The sequence below is a fragment of the Grammomys surdaster genome, unplaced genomic scaffold (assembly GCF_004785775.1).
Source record: "Grammomys surdaster isolate TR1022 unplaced genomic scaffold, NIH_TR_1.0 133, whole genome shotgun sequence".
In the NCBI taxonomy this organism is placed as follows: Eukaryota; Metazoa; Chordata; class Mammalia; order Rodentia; family Muridae; genus Grammomys; species Grammomys surdaster.
In genome coordinates, this window is record NW_021604591.1 from 3,150,677 (window position 1) to 3,170,269 (window position 19,593).

Sequence of the window (19,593 nt, forward strand, 5' to 3'; positions counted from 1 at the left end):
CTCTCCTCTAGGCCAGCCTGAATGGGGACCTCCATCCCTCCCGCCACCTGCAGAGGTGACCCATGTGCAGGCTCTACTGGTAGAGGTGATGCAGGACCGACCGCTCTTGGACTCGGAGCCCCTGATCTCCTCCCGCGGTCTTGGTCCTCTTTCTCTGAGGCAAAAAGCAGTGATCCCAGCAGCCCACTGCCCTCACCAGCTGGACATGAATACTCACTGACACGTGGGTGGGTGATGTAGTTTCGGGTCACAACCTGCACATGCTCTCGGGCTGTGCCTGGGTCACAGCTATTGCTAGTGAATCCCGAGGCCCTGCTGTCTACTGTTGTGGCCATGGTGTGTTGGGAGCCGGGAGTCAGTGCCTGAGAAGACTGGTGGTAGACTTCAGTTTCAGCTGGAGCTGGAACAGGCTGCTCAGCCTGTGCCAGCAGCCACCCCTCCCCTTCCTTATGTCTCTACTTTCCTCCTCTCCTCTGCCAGGTTGACTGTAAACAGGGAAGCTGGCACACACCAGCTCCCAAGGTTTCTCAGGCACGGGCTGAGCAGAGCCTGTAGTGGCTGCCCCACTCGGTCCTGAAAGCTTGCAGTGAAGGACAGAGCAAGGCACACAGCACCTTTTCTAACCTCTGTGTCGGAAGGTCCCTCAGCACAGTTGCCATAGTGAGGTGGTGTCAGCTTCTCCTTCTTTTAACAAGTCCTTGTCCCCTACCATATGGCTCCTTGGTCTCCTCATGCCCTACTTTTGCAAGTTGTCTTCTCAGCCTGTGCCCTTTGTCCTCAGCCACACCTGGGCACCCTTCCCTCTCCAGATCCATCATCTTATCATCTTAGGGGTCACCTTCTGGCCAGTGACAGGCCACCGCCTGCAGGAAGTTGCCATGTTCCTTGAATCAGTCTGTGCTGCCCTCCCTGCCACTCTCCCCAGCATTGGTCCATTTCAGGTCTCTGCTCCCCCCTCCCATGCTTCCCATTCTGTCAAAGAACTCTTCTGTTGGGGGTCGTGTGTGGCTGTAAAGGAACAGACTGCTGTTTGCATGCTTCCATGAGTTTATAGAGAGGAAGAAATGATGTGAGCTTATACCCGTGGTCCCAGTGTTACTTTTGTGTGTGAAAGTATGCTACATATTAAAAATGCTACCATTGTGGATAATTAGGTGTGATGATTAACTTTGACTGCCAAATTGACAGGACTTAGAATCATCTAGAAAATATAGCCAGCATCCCTCCCCCACTACTGCTACCACCATCACCATGTCTTCCTACCATACTGACTGCATTTTGTATGGCTCTGCCCCACAGTTACCTAGCAACAGCCAGGTATGCCTGACTCACTATAAAGGGGCTACTTGCCCCTGCTTTACTCTCTTGCTCATGCTCTGTCCCCTTGCTCCTGCTCTCCCTCTCTCCTATTCCCATCCCCCCTCTCTCCATGTGCTCATGACTGGCCTCTACTCCTTTATTTCTCTTCTCTCTTCCTCCTTCTCTCTCTCCCTTCCTCCCTCCCCCATTCCTTTCTCTGCCTCTACTACCCTCTCAACTCCCTTCCCCATGCCCTGGATAAACTCTATTCTATGATATACCATCATATGGCTGGCCCCTCAGGGAGAAGGGATGCCTTAGCATGGACCTGCAGTGGCACCCCCTTCCCCCACACCTGACTACGCATCCACCAACATATTCCCCTCTCTATATATATGTATTTTTATAAAACACAACACTGACTGCAATCTCAAACCATGAACCAAAATAAGCTTTTCCTTCATTAAGTTTTTTTCTACCAGCTACTTTGTCATAGCAACAAAGAAGTAACTAATATGGAAAACTGGTACCAGGAGTGGGGGTGTTACTATAAACCTGATCATGTGGTGGTTCCTAGGCCTCTGCAACTGGTTCATGAGAGGAATTTGAAAGAGTTTTTCAGCCCTAGAATGGTGTAAGAGTTTAATAGACTAATCTGTTTTGCAGAGGAAATCTCATGGCAGGTATGTGGTCTGAATGAGAATGTCCCCCATAGGCTAATGTTTGAATACCTGGTCCTTAGTTGGTGGAACTGTTTGGGAAGGATTAGAAGGAGGTGTGGCACTTGGGGTGGGCTTTGAGGTTTCAAAACACTTGCATCATTTCCAGTGTTCTGTCTCTGCTTCTTTCTGTTCGTGGATCTGGACATGAGCTATTCCAGCACCATGCTTGCCTGCCTGCTGCCATGCACCCTGCCATAGACTCTAACTCTCTGCAACTATGAGTTCCAAGGAACTTGTCTATACATTGCCTTGGATGTGGTGCTTATCACTGCAATAGAAAAGTAATTAAAACATCAGGACAGCATTTAGGCTGTAGCCTGGTTCCTGTTTATCACTCTTCCGCAGGTCTGCAGTGAGGGACGGCAGCATGCAGATCAAAGATACGATGTGTGCAGTTTCTCAAAGAAGACAGTGAGTTTATTGTTACAGCCAAAGCAGGGTCAAAAAGCAGCTGCCACTGTAAGAGAGGTTGGAGCCATTAAAGAGAATCATGGCGCTCTGCTCTGGGACAATAGGAAATAGGCTCAGAAGCCAAGTGAGCCCATCAGAAGCGCCAACTTGTGAAAATGCCAGTTCATTTCACAGGAGAGAGCACTGAGGAACTCCTTAGTGTTTTCTGATCTTTGGCTGCTGGAGAGCACAGAGCCACTCCAGCTGTGGTAGAAGGGACCAGACCACATCTCAGGCTGATAGCAGAACTTGGCAGCAGCATCCACACATTGGTGGGTTTACAGGCATAAAATGTAGGAGTTACAAGGTTGTGGAGGCTTGCACAAGGTTCTAGAAAGCTGTTAAGGCCAGGTCATGTGTGTCAGGTTTGAATCCCCTGTAAGGAGGCCTTGAGAAGCCATTGCATGAAACTGCGAGGGTAAAGCTGAAGTTGTGATGGAGATGGTAGGGCCATTGATGTCTGTTGAGGAGAGCTGTAGGCACGGGGTCAAGTTAGCGCACATGTGCTGTGAGTGGCAGAACTAAGGGACAGAGCTATCCAAGCCCATTAGCACCTTGATGTCTCTGTCTGGATTCTTGGTCCCAGATGCTGGAGCTACAGATTTGTATTTACCCTGCTGGACTCTGGGCTTACTTTGGCACAATCCTTTTTTTTTTTTTTTTTTTTTTTATGTGATGGTTTGAATAGGTTTGGCCTCCAAAGATTTATGTGTTTTAATGCTTGGCCCATGGGGAGTGACACTATTAGAAGGTGTGACTTTATTGGAGTAGATGTGGCCTTGCTGGAGGAAGTGCATCACTGTGTAGACGGGCTTTGAGGTCTCCTATGCTCAAGGTCTGCCCAGTGTGGAATCAGAGCCTCCTCCTTCCTGGCTGCCTGTGGAAGAAAGATCCCTTCTGCTGTCTACAGATCAAGATGTAGAACTTCTTCTCCAGAACCATGCCTGCTTGGGTGCTGCCATACTTCAAGCCATGATGATAATGGTCTGAACCTCAGAAACTGTAAGCCAGCCCCAATTAAATGTTTTCCTTTATAAGACTTGCCTTAGTCATGGTGTCTCTTCACAACAATGAAACAATAAGACAGTTCTATTCATCCCTTTTGGAATTCGAAAACTTACTCTGTGCCACCATGTATTGAAAGTGTCTAGTGGTGGCTCACACCTTTAATCCCAAGAGGCAGAGGCAGGTGGATGTCTGAGTTTGAGGCAAGCCTGGTCTACAGAGTGAGTTCCAGGATAGCCAGGGAAACACAGTCTCAAAAAAAAATAAAAATAAAAAAAAAGCATGTATTTTTTTTAAAGATCTTTCAGTGATTTTGTCTGAGTTTGTGTGAATCTCCACACTTTGAGTGACTGTGAAATTGTGAAGACTTTAGGAACTCTTAAAGATGGACTAAACATGCTTTAAATGTACATAAGACTTTAGAGACCAGGGTGCAGGACTGTTGTTTAAAGGTGACATGTTTATGTGCCAAGTTAGCAGTGAGGCATGATGGGTAATCGATGGTCACTTTGATGGGGCTTAGAATCACCCCACTGTACATACCTCGGGCATTTGTCAGGGCATTTCCAGGGTTTTAACTGAGGACAGAGGACCCACCCTGCTGAGAGTGACAGCAACCCTCAGACTGGGGTCCCAGAGTGAAGAAAAAGGAGGAAGAGACCCAAGCGCCAGCATTTGCCCCAGCTTCCTGACTGAGGGTGCAGTGTGACCGGCTGCCTCACGCCTGTGGCTGTGCCTTCCCACCAAGATGGACTGCATCTTCAGTAAAATAAATGAGCCAGAATAAACCCTTCCCTCCTCACCTCGCTTCTGCTACGTGCATTGTCACAGTAACTAGAAGAGTCAGTGGTGCAGTGGGTGGACAGCTTCCTGCGAATCTATAATTATTACTACGAAAAAAAGTTACATGAAAGTGATCTGAGGAGAGTGAGGTTTTCCTGAGTGCTTCATGCTGCACAGGCCCTCCAGCCCTCAGGCCTGCTCTGGCTTTCCTCTGACGCCCTCCCAGATCTTTCACCTTGTATCATTCACTCCCTTGAAGGACTTACTGCTCACCTCAACAAGTATTTTGAAGTCTGAAAGGAAAACTTACATAGGAGCATCTTAACCAGGGAGAGCATGGATGTTGCAGGGCCGTGGCGCCTGGAGGAAGCTGTCAACTGTGGACCCATGACTGTGGACGCCAGCCCCAGTGCCTACCCCTCCCTTTTGAGGTTCCCGTTCTGTTACACATTGAGGACAGGGACAGAAGGGAGTGAGTTGGTGATGCTGGGACCAGTTCCCTTCTTTATTTCAGTGACACACACACACACACACACACACACACACACACACACACACACATAGCACTCACACATCAGAGAGTACGTTAGGACCAAAGTCGTTTGGTTCAGTCTCTGAGCTGAGGGCAGGTGGAGAGGCGCATGCTGTGCCCACCCTTCCTCTTCCAGGCCTGCTCAGTATAGTCCACCGGGGCCACGAGGCTGGGGTAGTGCTGTGCTGAGGACTCAGTGTCACACGGGGATGGGACTCTTAAATGTCAGCTTTCTTGTCGCTTTGGCCAGGGCTGCCTACTTTCTGTTGTTCTAGTCTGCTGTAGGGCTCAAAAGCTGAGGACCCCAGTTTGTAGCCCGCAGGCAAGTCCAGGAGTGGAGCTGCGGAAAAGCAGATGGCTGGCAGCGGGGGTGGCAGAGGGGACGATGAGGAGGCCGAGGGCATTGGATTGAGGCGTGGGGAGGAGTTCCTGGGGTCACTCAAGGAGGTGCCCCTGTGGCTGGCGGGAAGGCCTGGCAGGCCAGGGGTCAGTGCTAGGAGGCTGGGAGCCCTGGGCACGGAGAGCAGCCTGCCCTGTTCCAGGAGCCGCAGAACATTGGAGGTGGCAAAGGCCTCGGAGGCAGAGGAGGATGCCCGCTTCTCTAGGTCTCTACTCTGGTCCTTCTTCTGCTTGGTGCGGCGGTTCTGGAACCAGACCTTCACCTTGGGGCAGAGGTCACACAGGGGAGCCGGAAAGGGAGGGGCAGGAGGTGGAGCCAAGAGAAAAGGAGAAGAAGTTCAGAGGTGGGGTGGGGTAAAGCAGCACCAGGGTAGGGAAGGCAGGGGAGGAAAGAAGAGCAGATTGTTAGTGTCCTCTCACACCAGGTTGTTCTGAGGAGCTGAGTCAAGCCTCAAGGTGTAAATACCCCCTCACCGCTGCTCTGGCGCTGGCCCACAGGATCAGATTGGTTTACAGAAGGTAGAGTTTTCGGATCTTCTGCTCTCAGGCAAGCGGCTGGTCGTAGACATCACTTATGTGTAGGTAATTCCCAACTGCCCTTGGCTCAGACCTCTAAACTGTGACCCGAGCCGAGCAACTAAGGGCTACTTATTTATTTATGTTTATTTAGACAGGTATCCAGGCTGGCCTCGAATTTGCTCTGTAGTTGAGGACGACCTTGAACTTCTGAACCCGCCGCTGGGGTTACAGTGCTGCTTTATAGGCCTATACTATCACATCCAGTTGTACACCTTGCTAGGGATACAACCCAGGGTCCTGTGCATGCTAGACAAACTGTCAATTGAGCTTCATACCCTTGTGTCACATGTCCTACTCATACATGAGCAAGGGCAGCATGTGGCAGCGGAAAAGCAGGAGCAGGGGCCCAGAGGCCTGAAGCGAAGAGCCAGGAGCCTTTCGCATCCTGGCTTTCACAGGACCTCACAGGTCCAGCCACGAGAGAAGGGCTCCAACGTCATGACTCCTGTGCTAAGAAAGGAACAAAGCTACTGTAGGCAGAGGGGGGTGACAATGACAAGGGGTGCGCCCCACTATGTCCTTTCCTGGCCGAGTTCTGTGTGCAGAAGGAGGGGAAGGTATGGGTGAACTCCCAGCAAGTTCATCCTAGAGGTGGAGGGGAGCCTGGGGGAAGGTTGGGCCAGGGCTGGGACCTGGCTTTTCATTTGTTATCATGTGTGGATTCTTAAGCCTGGCTGCACACAAATTCCCTGTGTACATTGTAAACCCTAGTGCCCAGAGCTCATTTTGAAACTTTCTATCAGAGTTGGGTCAGGATAGAGGCATCAGGATTTCCAGGAAACCCATTTGCACTTCCAACACTGGCGAGCCTCTGTTCCACCATCAGTCCCAGGGCCTCCTCAGGCTGCCTCATGAGGCTCAGCTGAACCATCCCTTCTCCAAGAAGCCTTCGGTTTCTTTTGCCTCTTCTACTGATTCTTTCTGGCTCTACTCTGTCTCTCTTCCAGGAAGCCATTGCTGGATGACTCCTGGAAGGCCAGGGCCCTCTCCTGTGGGGTGTTTCCTGAGCATTACCTGCCCCCACTGGGCTACTTAGTGCCCTGAAGAGGGTCTCTGAGGGTTGAAATCTTGGACATCTCAATCTCAAAGAATACTTGGTGGCTTCATGTTCTGATACTGTGCTGGGCCACCAAGGCCCACAGTAGAGGAGGGTGCGGTTTCCGGGGCTGGGGGTCCCTCACCCCTGATCCCAGAAGAATATCTCTTTGGGCTTGAGATTAGTGCTCAATTCTAAGGCTTGTTCATTTAAAAATAAAAATGATATTAATAATTTAGATATCAGACAAGGTTTCCCTACGACGCCCAGGCTGGTTTTGGACTCTGCTTTCTCCTGCCTCAATCTCCTGGATGAATGCAGGGGTGATACTAGACATTCACTTTAACGGCCATGGGCTCATACTGGATCTGGAGTGTGGAAGGTGGCTTTTGTTTCGTTCCTATGCTGGAGCGGTCCCTCTAGTGTGCTGCTCTGGACTTCTAGGGCAGGGACAAGGCACTGGTACTGAAGACAATTGCTGAAGAGCCAGAGTAGCACTCTTTAAAGCTACTTGATGTCCCAGTGAGCACTGGTGGAGAACCACTGACTCAGCCTCTCACCTCTCCTTCACCCAAACTCATCTTTTCTCATTGCTTCCTCTGGGCATATTTATTCAGGTGGTATGAGACACACTCTCATGTAGCCCAGACTGGCCTCCAACTCACTATGTAGCCAAGGATGGCCTTGAACTTTTGACCTTTCTACTTCCACTTCCAGAGTGCTGGGGTTACAGGTGTATACCATCACACTCCGTTTGTACGGTGCTGGGGTCCAGCCCAGAGCATCATGCATGCTAGGCAAGCACTTTACCAGCGGAGGCCCATCCCCAGCCAGCGTGCTACTGTTAAAATACCAGCCCTTCTTTGCGGATGGGGGAGGAGGGTCTGACTCTTCCTTTACACAAGAAGAACTCAGTTACCTCAAGATGAAGGGAAGGTAACAGAAGGTGAGAAAGGGCCAAGAAGAACAGAGAGGTCTGTCATGGCTCATTTCTTCCCAGAATCCTTTGTTATTTTTATCTGGGCTCACCCTGGGTTGCTTAGGCTGGTCTTAAACTCTTGAATCATGATCCTCTTACCTCAGCCTCTAAGAACCTGGGACTCCAGGCTCCTGCCATTGTGCCTAGCACTCCTTGGAATCTTTGCTTCCTGGAAGCCAGTTGGTCACCATCCCAAGGCATCTCTTACCTGGCAATATCTCTTGTGATGGTTTGAAAAGAATGATCCACATAGGCTTATATATTTGAGTACTTAGCCACCAGGAAGTGGTACTATTTGAAAGGATTAGAAGGATTAGGGGTGTGGGCCTTATTGGAGTAATTGTGGCCTTGTGGGAGGAAATGTGTCTCTAGGGGTAGGCTTTGAGGTTTCAAAAGCTAAAGACAGGGCCAATATTTTTCTCAGCATGTGGACCAGGATATAGCTCTTAGCTACTGCTCCAGTTATATGTGTGCTGTCATGTTCACTTCCATGATGATGATGGACTAAGCCTCTGAAACTGCAAGCCAGCCCCAATTAAATGCTTTCTTTCATAAGAGTTGTCTTGGTCATGGTGTCTCTTCACAGCAATAGAACTGTGACTAAGACAGGTCCTAAGCCATTCACTCCCTGCACCTTGACTGTCCCCATTTCTATGGCCTTTCCATTTTCCTTACATATAAATGATCCCTTCTATTGAGACTTGACTGTTTCTCCTGTCCCTTCTCTCCTCTCCTTTCCATTTGTATATGTGGATTGTGAATATCCATGTGTATCAATATGGACATATGTGAGCCATGGCCTGCATGGGGAGGTCAGAGGACAGCCTAGGGTGTTGGTCCTTGTCTTCCACCATGTTTGAGACAGGGTTTCCTTGCTTTTTCACTATACCACAAATGGCTGTGCCAAGACGGGGGTAGGGGGAGTCTAATTCTCTGTCTCCTATTTCCATATGGGGCCTTGGGATTACAGGTGCTCATATCCAACTTTTAGTGTATGTTCTGAGGGTTTGAACTCATATCTTTATCTTTGTCCAACAAGTACTTTTACGCATGGAATTTCCTCCCATTTCTCTCCTTCCTTCCTTCCTTCCTTCCTTCCTTCCTTCCTTCCTTTCTTCTTTCCTCCCTTCTTTCCTTCCTTTCTTCTTTATCTTTTAAGTTTTGTTATAGGGTCTCACTATGTAGTCCAGAATGGCTTCCAATTCTTCATGTTTCTCCCACATTCTCAGGTGTTAGGATTACAGGAATGTGCTCCCACTCTCAGCCCAGCCCTCTTGTTGGCACTGTTGGCTCTGTCTTACCTGCAGTTCTAAGTTTTTCCCTCATATGTGTATATTCCTCTCAAGTCACGCCCCTCTATGTCAGCCTTTGGCCTCGTACACCAAGGAGTTCCCCAGGTGTATGGTGTTCACCATACACAAAGGAGGTCACCCGGACCAGATGGTGGAAACCTGGCCTGGCTCTCACCTGAGTCTCAGAGAGGTTCAGCTGGCGGGCCAGCTCCGTGCGCTCGCGGCCCACCACATACTGGCAGCGCTGGAACTCCATCTCCAGACGATACAGCTGCTCTGCTGTGAAGGAGGTACGAGTCCGCTTGGGTCGGTCGAGGTCCAGGCCCTTGGGCAGGACAATTTCCCGAATGGTTCCCTTGGCATCTACAAGGATCATGAAAGGAGCCAGGTTAATTCACTAGCTGGGTTAACTCACATCTGTGTTTTCTCACCTCTTCATCCTTCTGCTTCTTCTCAGGCTTTCACTGTGTAGCTCAGTTTGACTATGAACTCATGGCCTGATAATGTTCTATCAGGAATCTTCAGGACCCTGCCTGAATACTTAATCTCAGAGAACTTGCTGAGCCTCTCTGAGCTGAGTTTCCTCAGCAGCCCCATGCAGGGAATCATATGTAATGGGTATGGAGATGTATGAATGGATGGATAGATAGATAGTAGTTAGAGAAGGAATGAGAGAAGGGTGGGGAAGGAAGAAAGAAGGAGGGAGACAGAAAATATGAGTGAGGAAAGGGAGGGAAGGAGAAAGAGGGAAGAAGAGAAGGAGGTGGGGAGAGGGAGCGGGAGGAGTGAGTAATTCTCAACACAAATGTCAGGTCAGCCATCGTGGCCTGAGCAGAGAGGACTCACTATGGCTCATCCAGGATTCTGTTCTCTTTGCAGAATAAGGAGTAACTGAACAACGCAGGAACAAGCTCTCATGTTCAGAAGATGGATTAGAACCCAATGTGGTCAATCATAGAAGGCTTTCTGGAGACACGGAGCCCCGCTCCCTTCTGGGGTTCATAAGGAGGTTAGCCGATGTGATCAAGAGGGCAGATTTGGAACTGAAAACCCCAGGAGGCACTCAGGGACTGTACTGCCTTGTTAGGCTGCTGGGTTATCTTCCAGCCAGGAACTATCCCACTTGTGTCCCTGGACTGCTGAGCCACCTCGGGCTTTCGTGTGCTTTCACAGCCTCTCTGGTGCTTTGGAGTTCATTTAAAGTACCAAGGACTGAAGCCCACGATCATCAGCATAGAACTCCACAAAGCACCGGGAAAGGGGAAATGCTTGACTCTGAGCTCCCCTCTACTGATGTGGAATCTGTTAGCCTAGGCACTAACCAGACAGTGAATCAGGCAGCACTGTACCTGTGGGATCCATCAATCACAAAAGGGAACTAGCCGCAGTTCCCCACAAAGGAAGGAGCAGTGGCCTGGAAAGTTTACCACCGCATCAGGAGGACATGGTGCCGCACTCCTGCAATCCCAGCTCTTGGGAAATGGAAGCAGGAGGACCAGGAAGTTCAAGGCCAGCCTGGCATATAAGAGACCCTGTCTTAAAACAAAACAAAACAAACAAGCAAACAACAATGACAACTATTTAGCAACTAGGCAGCCCTCCTTGCTCAGGAAGCCCCTGCAAATGCCACCTCCTGCCGCTATAAGGACCCCTCACTTCCACCAGGGGGCGCAAAGGTGGCATTTGCTATGTGCTGGGAAGCTACTCCTAAACTGGTTTATGTGCTAAGTCCTAAGAAGGGTGAGATGAGACTGTAGATACTGCCCAGCAGTAAAAACCGATTGCTGCTTTTGCAGAGAACCAGGGTTCTGTTCCCAGCACATGTCAGGAGGCTCACACCTATAACTCCTGCTCTGGGGGGGTCCTACACTCTCTTTTGGTCTCATGGGTAGACATACACAGGAGCACCTATGTCCCCACAGATGCTTACACATAATTAAAATACTTTTAAAGGATTTAAAAGCAGAAGGAAAATATTTGAAATGTAAATAAATATAATACCTCATTAAAAACAACTAAAAAAAAAAAGATTTAAAAGCAGGAGACTTGTGAAGGAGTCCAGAGGTGTGAGGGTGGGGCTAACAGGGTAGTGACCCTTGTCATAACATAGACAAGACCCTGCCCTGAGCCTGGTGTTCATCTTAAGTTTGAACCTTCTCAGTGTCTCCATGGAGATGGAACTGTCATTTCCCCACTTTACAGATGAGGAGCAAGTTTTAAGTAACTCCCTGAAGGTCCCACTGTCAATATTCAATAAACTAGAAACACCCTGATTATACCCAGGGTAGTAGGATACTCCTGGGATCCCACCACTGGGGTGATATTAGCAGAAAGACTCAAGTTCAATGCTAGCCTTTCTCCACAAACACTAACAGCAACAAGCAGGGTCTGGAGATGGAGGTCAGTGGAGCAGCTTGCCTGGTAGGCACAAGGTTCAGTTCCCAACATGCAAACCACAGCTGCCACCCACCCCTGCATCACTTTATGAACACACTGTGGGCCATCCTTAATATAGTAGCTGACAAGTCTCACAAAGAGTTAGCAATGGGTAAAGAAGGAATCTTCTGGAGAAGCCCATTGCTCCCCTGGAGAACATGTGACAGGATATCTGTTGGGGATGCTGTCTGCCTTGCAGCCCTAGAGGACTGCGGTCCTACTTTTAGAATCTTGGCTCCAGAAAGGTAGCCTTAGCCACTCCTTCCGACTCCATGACATGCCCTGACCTTACAGCTCTCCTTTGCCCCGTGGATGTTCAGCCCTCAGGGTGATCTCTGGCTCTGATCCATCTCACCTTCATGTTCAGTCAGTCCTGGAAGCAAGTAAGCAAGGGTGGGGGTGATGTGGGGGTGGGTAAAAGGACATCATTACTGAGACAGAACTGTTCCCTCTCTGAACCTTGCCAGCCCAGGTCCCACCCAGAGTCAGAGCCCAGTATGTCTGATGGCTGCAGGACTTCCTATTGGGATGTTGCAGGAACCATGGGCCTCTTGGACCCACTTAGCACTTCAGGTCCAGTACTTTCCATATTCCAGAATAACAGAGCATTTGTGACAACCTTGTGAAGGGGCTGGTTCCCCTCTGCTAAGCTTCCACAATTACCAGCGGTAAGATGAGACCGAAGGCTTCCTTCCAACTCTCAGAGAGCCTGTCAGCAAAGGTGTAGGTCTGATCAGTGTGTCTGCTGGAACAGGCAGAAGGGAGGGTGCTTATGCTTGGTAATGTAGGCTTCAAGCATCTTCCTGGAAGCTTCCTGAGCTACCCTGAGGTTTCTGAGCCTGAACACCATGAGGTCAAGCCATACCTGGGCATATCCACTGTCACCTCTGTGGGTGACTAAGGTCACAAGAAAGGCACCCCCTGACCCACCACCAGGCATCAAGGCATACATAGAAGCACAGAAATAGATGTTCTGCATCAGTAATGTTAGAAGAAGCAAGTTAGAGCCACAGGGAGGTGCAGCCGTTAGAAGAAATTACAAATGCCGTGATGGGAGGGGAGAAAAGCACATGCCACAGAGAGGAATGGAGGAAGAAAGAAAAGAGGAAGAACACTGGAGGCCTCAAAGGTCCCTGAGGATACAGACACTGGATTTCCAGTAAACTGGTTCAGTTACTCTGGAAGCTAACCCGTGGTTACTGAGTTAAAGAAACAACTAACGTGTGTGTGTGTGTGTGTGTGTGTGTGTGTGTGTGTGTATGTGTTTTGCATGTATTCATGTATGTACACGTGTTGTATTGGAGGCCAGAAGAAAGAAGGTATTTGATCTCCTGGAACTGGAGTTGCAGGCTGTTGTGAGCTTCCATATGGGTGCTGAGAATTGAACCCAGGTCCTCTGGAAGAGCAGCCAGTGCCCTTAACTGATGAGCCACCTCTCCAGGACCTGCTTTGTTTTGTAGATGAGATTGCATGATTCTAGGTTGTCCATAAGCCCTTGGGATGACCTTGAACTCCTGATCATCTTGCTGGGATTCCAAGCCTATCCTATCCCATCATGCCTGGTTTGTTTGGTGCTCAGAATTAATCCCAGGGCTTTGTGCATGACAGACAAGTACTCTAGCAAATGAGTTACACCTCCAGCCCCCAAATATTCTTTTATTGGCCTCCAGGAGGAAATCAGATGTTTTTGAGCAGGTGGCTGGCTGGAGAAACGATACATACATATAAAACCATACAATGAGACATTGCTCAGCAGTGAATAAGCTGGGCCTGGAGAAAGTCATGGCTCAGTGGTTAAGAGCACTGGTTGTTCTTCCAGAAGACCTGGGTTCTAATCTCAGCACACTCATCTATGACTCTAGTTCCAGGGGATCTGATGCCCTCTTCTGGCCCTCCCAGGCATTGCATGCATGTGATGCATAGCAGGCAAAACACATACTTGCAAAATAAAACAAATAGAAACCAATCTTCAGATGTTATGTACACACGCTTCTCTGGTTATGTAACATCAAAATGACAAAATTAGGAAGGCGGAGGGCAGAGCAGTGATTGCCAGGAATTTGACAAAGGGTGCATTGCAAAGCCTCAAAAGGCTAGGAGTGCTGGTGTGTGTGTGACTTTAATTCCAGCAGAAGTGGGTGGATCTCTGTGAGTTCAAGGACAGCCTGGATTACATAGGTACAATTCCAGGACAGAGATGGCTCAGCAGTTAAGAACATTTGCTGCTCTTGGAAAGGACTTGGGTTTGGTTCCCAGCAGCCCTGTCAGAACTTATGATGACTGCCTGTAACTACCTGCAAGGCACCTGCCCCAGCCTCTGGGGACACCTATACTTTTGTTCCCATACCACACAGGGACATACATAGAATTAAAAATAAAATAAATCTTTAACATTTCTCAAGAAAGGAAGGAAAAAGCCCTTTTGTGGTGAGACAACGCTTCTGTACTTCAGCCACCTTATGAACATATGAGTGACGAGGACTCACAGGACTGTCAGACACAACAACGAGGGACAGCACACAGAGATGGAGCTCAGGGGGCCTGTGGCTGTTTCTCAGACTGTCCTCTACACAATTTTCTATGTGATTTTCTTGTTTGCTTTTTGCTTTGCTTTGTGTTTTGGAAGCAAAAACTCCTGAAAGCCAGGTTAGCCTGGAACTCTCTATGTACCCCAAGCTGGTCTCGAACTTTTGACCCTCATTGCTCATGGCTTCTGAGTGCTGGGGTGACATGTGTGCAGCACCAGGCCTGACTCTGTCCTCTGGCTTTGATAATGTGCTGGGGATGCTGATGAGGGAAGCCAAGCTGGGCGGTGGATACTCAGGATCTTTCTGCACTGGTTGTACAACTTCTTGTGGCTCTATAAGGATTTAAAAATATGAAGTTAGCCACAACAGAAACAAACAACAAAGCCAGGGTACTGTGTTGTCACCAAATACACAGATTCATCAATGGAGAGAGGACAGTAATGGTCCCCTGAGTCTCTGGTTACCCCGTTGCTGTAAGATGATTTAAAACAGCACATGAGACATGCCTGCCATTTCAAAACTTATTTTAATGTTTACTAGGAACATTTTAACCCATGTGTAAGTTTTTTGTTTTTGTTTTGTTTTTTTGTTTTGTTTTTTCCAGACGGGGTTTCTCTGTGTAGCCCTGGCTGTCCTGAAACTCACTCTGTAGACCAGGCTGGCCTCAAAACTCAGAAATCCACCTGCCTCTGCCTCTCGAGTGCTGGGATTAAAGGTGTGCGCAACCACCGCCCTGCAATGTGTAGGTTAAATTTGAATGAAAGTGTCCTCCATGGGCTCAGATGGTTTGAACACTTAGTCCCCAGTAGGTGGTAGTGTTTGGTTCTAGGAAATGTGGTCTTATTGGAGGAAGTGTGTCCCTGGGAGCGGGCTTTAAGGTTTGAAAAGCCACTGAGAGTCCCCAGTACACACCTTCTGCCTAGTGATTGCAGTCCAAGTTGTGAGGGCTCAGTTTGCAAGCGAGCTGTCCTGCCTGCCTGCTGCTATACTTCCCTGCCAGGATGGTGATGAGCTCTGGTTCCTCGGGATCCATAAGCCCAAATAAACCCTTTCTTTTATAAGTCGCCTCGGTCCTGATGTTTTTATCACAGCAACAGAAAAATAACTACTACACAATGGTTTTACATGGCTCAGACGAGGCTCAAGCGAACATCCAATTTTAGAGCCATAGAGATGGCTCAGCATGTAAAGGGGCTTGCTGCCAAAACTGATGACCTGAGTTCAATTCCTGGAACACACACACATAGTGGAAGAGAACCAATTCCTGAAAATCATCCTCTGACCTTCACATATACCTCCCCCAGTTAATAAATAAATGTGCAAAAGTGCACTATACTACAGCACTAAAGTAAATAAGTGGACTGTGGTTATGCCAGAAATGGGAGGTGCTTAAGTGGCAATGTCAGAGGGCACGAGGGTGGAGGGCACACTCACTGTGTGCAGAGCTATGGGGCTATGGGTAGAGACAGTCTAGAGCTATCCACCACCACTACCCTGCCCTGAATGTGTATCTCACAGAGGCCAGAAGAGGCTGTTGGAGCCCCTGGAGCTGGAGTTAGAAGCAGTTGGTTGTGAGCCATGCAAAACAGGTGCTAGGATTCAGGTCCTCTACAAGAGTGGCAACTACTGAGCCATTCCTCCACCCTGTAAGGGACATTCCAAAGGAGGACCTGTGGTGACAAGCAAATTTAAATATACTGGTGACTACTAATTATTTATTTGGAATAAGATTAAGTGAAAATGTACTCACACTGTTAAGTTTCAAGTGAGCAAATCACCAATTACAAAATGGTGAATTAAGGGCTGGAGAGATAGCTTAGCAGTTAAGAGCACTGTCTGCTCTTCCAGAGGCCCGGAGCTCATTTCCCAGCAACCACATGGTGGCTCACAACCGTCTGTAATGGCACTCTTTGTCTTTTTTTGATGTGTCTGAAGACAGCTACAATAAACTCATACGCATAAAATAAATAAATAAATCTTTTTAAAAATTGGTGACTTAAAAATGGTAAAAATTAAAAGGGTATCTTGGCAGTGGTGGCTCATGCCTTTAATCCCAGCACTCGGGAGACAGAGGCTACACAAAAAGACCGTGCAACGGTAACAATAAAAATTTTTTTCAAGGCATCCTCAGTGTTACCCACAGGAAAATGGATGAATACGCTGTGACCGATACTATAAAATATCTAATAGCAGTGAAAAAAAATGAGGTGATGACCATGTGAACTGACACTAAGTACAAGAAAGTAGCGTATAACACATTTAGGGGCTGGAGAGGTGGTTCAGCAGTTAAGAGCACTTGCTGTTTTTGCAGAGGCCCAGAGTTCCCAGCACCCCCACAGTGGCTCACAACCATCTGTAATGGCATCTGATGTAATGCCCTCTTCTGGCGTGTCTGAAGATAGCTACAGTGTACTCACATACTTTAAATAAATCTAAAAAAAACTATACTTTTGAAATATATTGAAATATATTTTTGAAACATATTGAAAAAACACTACTGTTGAAAAATAGTACAGTACTACCTCATTTATGTCAATAAAGACAACCTTGTATATTCAGCCATTCAGTACTATTTATCAACGTATCAGTTGTAGAGTCTGAGGACACAGGGACCAATGAAGTAGACAAGGTTCTGTTTCCAGAGGTCCTGTGTTGGGAAGGGGGAGAAATAATACATTTAAATTACTTTTAAGTTTTCTAATTTTAAATGTCTAAATTTAAAAATAAAAGCATTTACTTTTAAAATATACCTAATTATTTCAATAAAAAATAGTTTTAAATTGGACAAGGTAACAATGGGAGCAGAGACGATAATTAAAGAAGAACTTGAGGCCAGCCTGGTCTACAGGAGAGCCCAGACATACACTCTGTGTCACACACACACACACGCACACACACAGAGCAAAATCTATCACTAGTCACTAGAGCAAATCTATCACAAATCAAGAGTCACTAGAGTGGTGTGACTCCGGAAAGACAGCCGTCAAGCAGAGCCACAGGCCCTTGGGGATTTCGAGTGTCTACAAAGATGGCATTTGAAATTGATTGGGGGAAAGACGGGACTGTTAAAGACATGGCTCTTGCACAGTTATCTCACTGTCTGGGATAACTGACACTGCATGCATTAACACTTAAATGTGAAAAATAGAGCTTCGGAAATCAAAAAAAAAAAAAGCAAACAAAAAACGAGGACCAATTTGACTACTTATGAGCCAGTGCTTCTGCAGGAAGTGAGAGTGAAACACAGAACCCAAAAAGAGAGTCATCGTGTGCAGAAGAACAGTCTTGGGGTCAGAACATACCCAGATGCTCAAAACCAGGGCCAAAGCTGGGCAGTCCAGTGGGAAACTGAACAAGTTACCCAGAGGAGAAGCAACACAAGTGGCTAATTAAAACAAAAAGTGTCAGGAGGGAGATGGCTCAGTGGTTAAGGGTGTTGCCTGCTCCTCTAGATGGCCTGGGTTTGATCGCCACATGATCGCCAGCATCCACATGGCAGCATACAGTTACCCATAACTCTAGTGCCGGGTTATCTGATACTCTTTCCTGATCTCCACTGGCACCAGACACACATGTGGTGCACAGACATTCACGCAGGAATAGCTCCTACACATATATAATAAATTATTTATACTTTATGTTATAGAATTATTGTGCTTTATTGGGTATTTTATTATTGTATTTATTATAAATATATTTTGATATATTGATTATATATTTGTTATATATAATATGATAATATGAGATTAAAATATTACAGATATATTGTATTTAAATATATAATAATATATTATATAATAATAAACTTGTATATATATAAAATAAATATACATTTTTAAAAACATAAAATGGGAAGGGACTAGTAGAGCAGTTTGAGAGGCTTTCAGATTTTTGAAACATTATTATTTTATTTGTCATACAAGGAAACTGCTGGCTAGAGAGTCAGGATAATTAGGTTCTCTGAAGCTGTTAATAGAAACACAAATCCATACAATATGAAAAGTACTGGAGGGGCGGGGGAACAACTGCAGCTCTATTCAGAATAGCCAAGACATGGGATCTGCTTAGGTGTCCACCAACAGTGAGCAGATAGATAGAATGTGGTAACACAATGGAGTTTTTTATTCAGCCATAAAGAAGAATTAAATTGGGGGCCAGTGAGAGCTCAGTGGGTTAAGGCATTTGCCACGGAGTCTGGTGACCTGGTTTCCATCTCAAGGATCCATGCTGTGGAAGGAGAGAACAGATTCACAGGAAGTTTTCCTTTGACCTCCATGCAAGTGCTGTGGCATACCATGAATGCATATGCATGCACACAGAGATATATAAATGGAATTTTTAATTAAAGAAGTATGCTCTAAATTAAAGAAGTCAGTTACTAGAAGATAAATGCAGCTGGAGGTTGTTGTATTAGTGGAAGTTAGATGACATAAAACAGAATCGAAAAGACAAGGGACACGTGTTCTCTCTCACTTTCACGTTCTAGGATTGTTCATATACACTGAAAACCATGGAGAAGAAGAGAAACAGGAAGTGGGATGGCGAGGGGAAGGAGGAAAGGGAGGAAGCTAGTGAGAGGGATTGGGGCTGGTGCTAGGATCAAAGTGTGCATTGGAGAGCCATTTCCTGTGTGAAAACCAGTACCACATAAAACCAACACAACCAATAAACAAGCAAACAAACAGAAAGAAATACAAACTCCTTCCTAGAACCTTTGACAAGCTTTCTGTCCTCAAGTAACACTGTAAGTTTGATGAAGTCAAATTCATCCTTCGTAATGTGGTTTCATTAAAACAAACAAGAAATCATGTTAAAGGCTTGTAACAGGAGAGTGGCTGATGAGCCCAGAGCGCCTTTGGCTTCTCGGGAACCGTTAGTAAGAGTGAGGACTGTCCTCATCCACTAACCTGGATGGACATTCACCAGACACTGCCAAGGGCAGCAGCAAGAACGTGTGAGGTTGTGTGGGTGTGTTTGCATGTGCGTGTTTGTGTGTATTGTTTGTTTGTACAGTAAACTCCCTGTGAGTTCCTGTGTACCCACGCTGGAGGAGCACCCTGACAGGATAAACACCTCCCCTTCTGCTACCTCGGAAGACTTTTAGTTGATCAGAGTAGGAAAATTTCTCTCGCCATCCTTTGTATAATTTTTTAAAGTATTTAGTTTGCTTTGAAGCAGACCCCCCTCAAGCCCATGGTGAGGAAGACCCCAGTTCCTTGAGCACACAGCATATGTGATCTCTCTTGTGATCCTCCCAAGCTTCACCCCAAACTCTCAGACTCTTAAGCGGTGTGCTTGTATGCATATTCAAGGATTCAAGCGAATGCAGATCAAAATGTTTAGTTAACGATTTCCTCAACAATGCAGATTAATGGCTATTAGCATAGCATTTACATGGCATTAGGTGTCCCTGGTGAGGAGAAAAGCCAGGAGGGTGTGTAGGGGCCATGAGTGCGCCCAGCGCCCCTGTCTTTTCCTTCCTTCCTTCCTTCCTTCCTTCCTTCCTTCCTTCCTTCCTTCCTTCTCCTCCTCCTCCTCCTCCTCCTCCTCCTT

At 47.2% G+C, this 19,593-nt stretch overlaps 2 protein-coding genes across 2 annotated transcripts in view; both read right to left on the reverse strand.

The window, feature by feature from the left end:
* The window catches only part of Atp6v1b1 (ATPase H+ transporting V1 subunit B1), a 17,693-nt gene extending 17,303 nt beyond the window's left edge, over window positions 1-390 (reverse strand). The window contains exon 1 of the mRNA XM_028762456.1: window positions 218-390. Within this exon, the coding sequence (XP_028618289.1) occupies window positions 218-335 (118 nt within the window). The 5' untranslated portion in view covers window positions 336-390. The remainder of the gene's footprint in view (window positions 1-217) is intronic.
* A 4,619-nt stretch (window positions 391-5,009) lies between these two features.
* Window positions 5,010-19,593, reverse strand: part of Vax2 (ventral anterior homeobox 2) — a 25,320-nt gene continuing 10,736 nt past the window's right edge. Inside the window, exons 2-3 of the mRNA XM_028762252.1 lie at window positions 9,252-9,439; window positions 5,010-5,453 (exon numbers count right to left, since the gene is read on the reverse strand). Coding sequence (XP_028618085.1) covers window positions 5,010-5,453; window positions 9,252-9,439 — 632 coding nt within the window. The remainder of the gene's footprint in view (window positions 5,454-9,251; window positions 9,440-19,593) is intronic.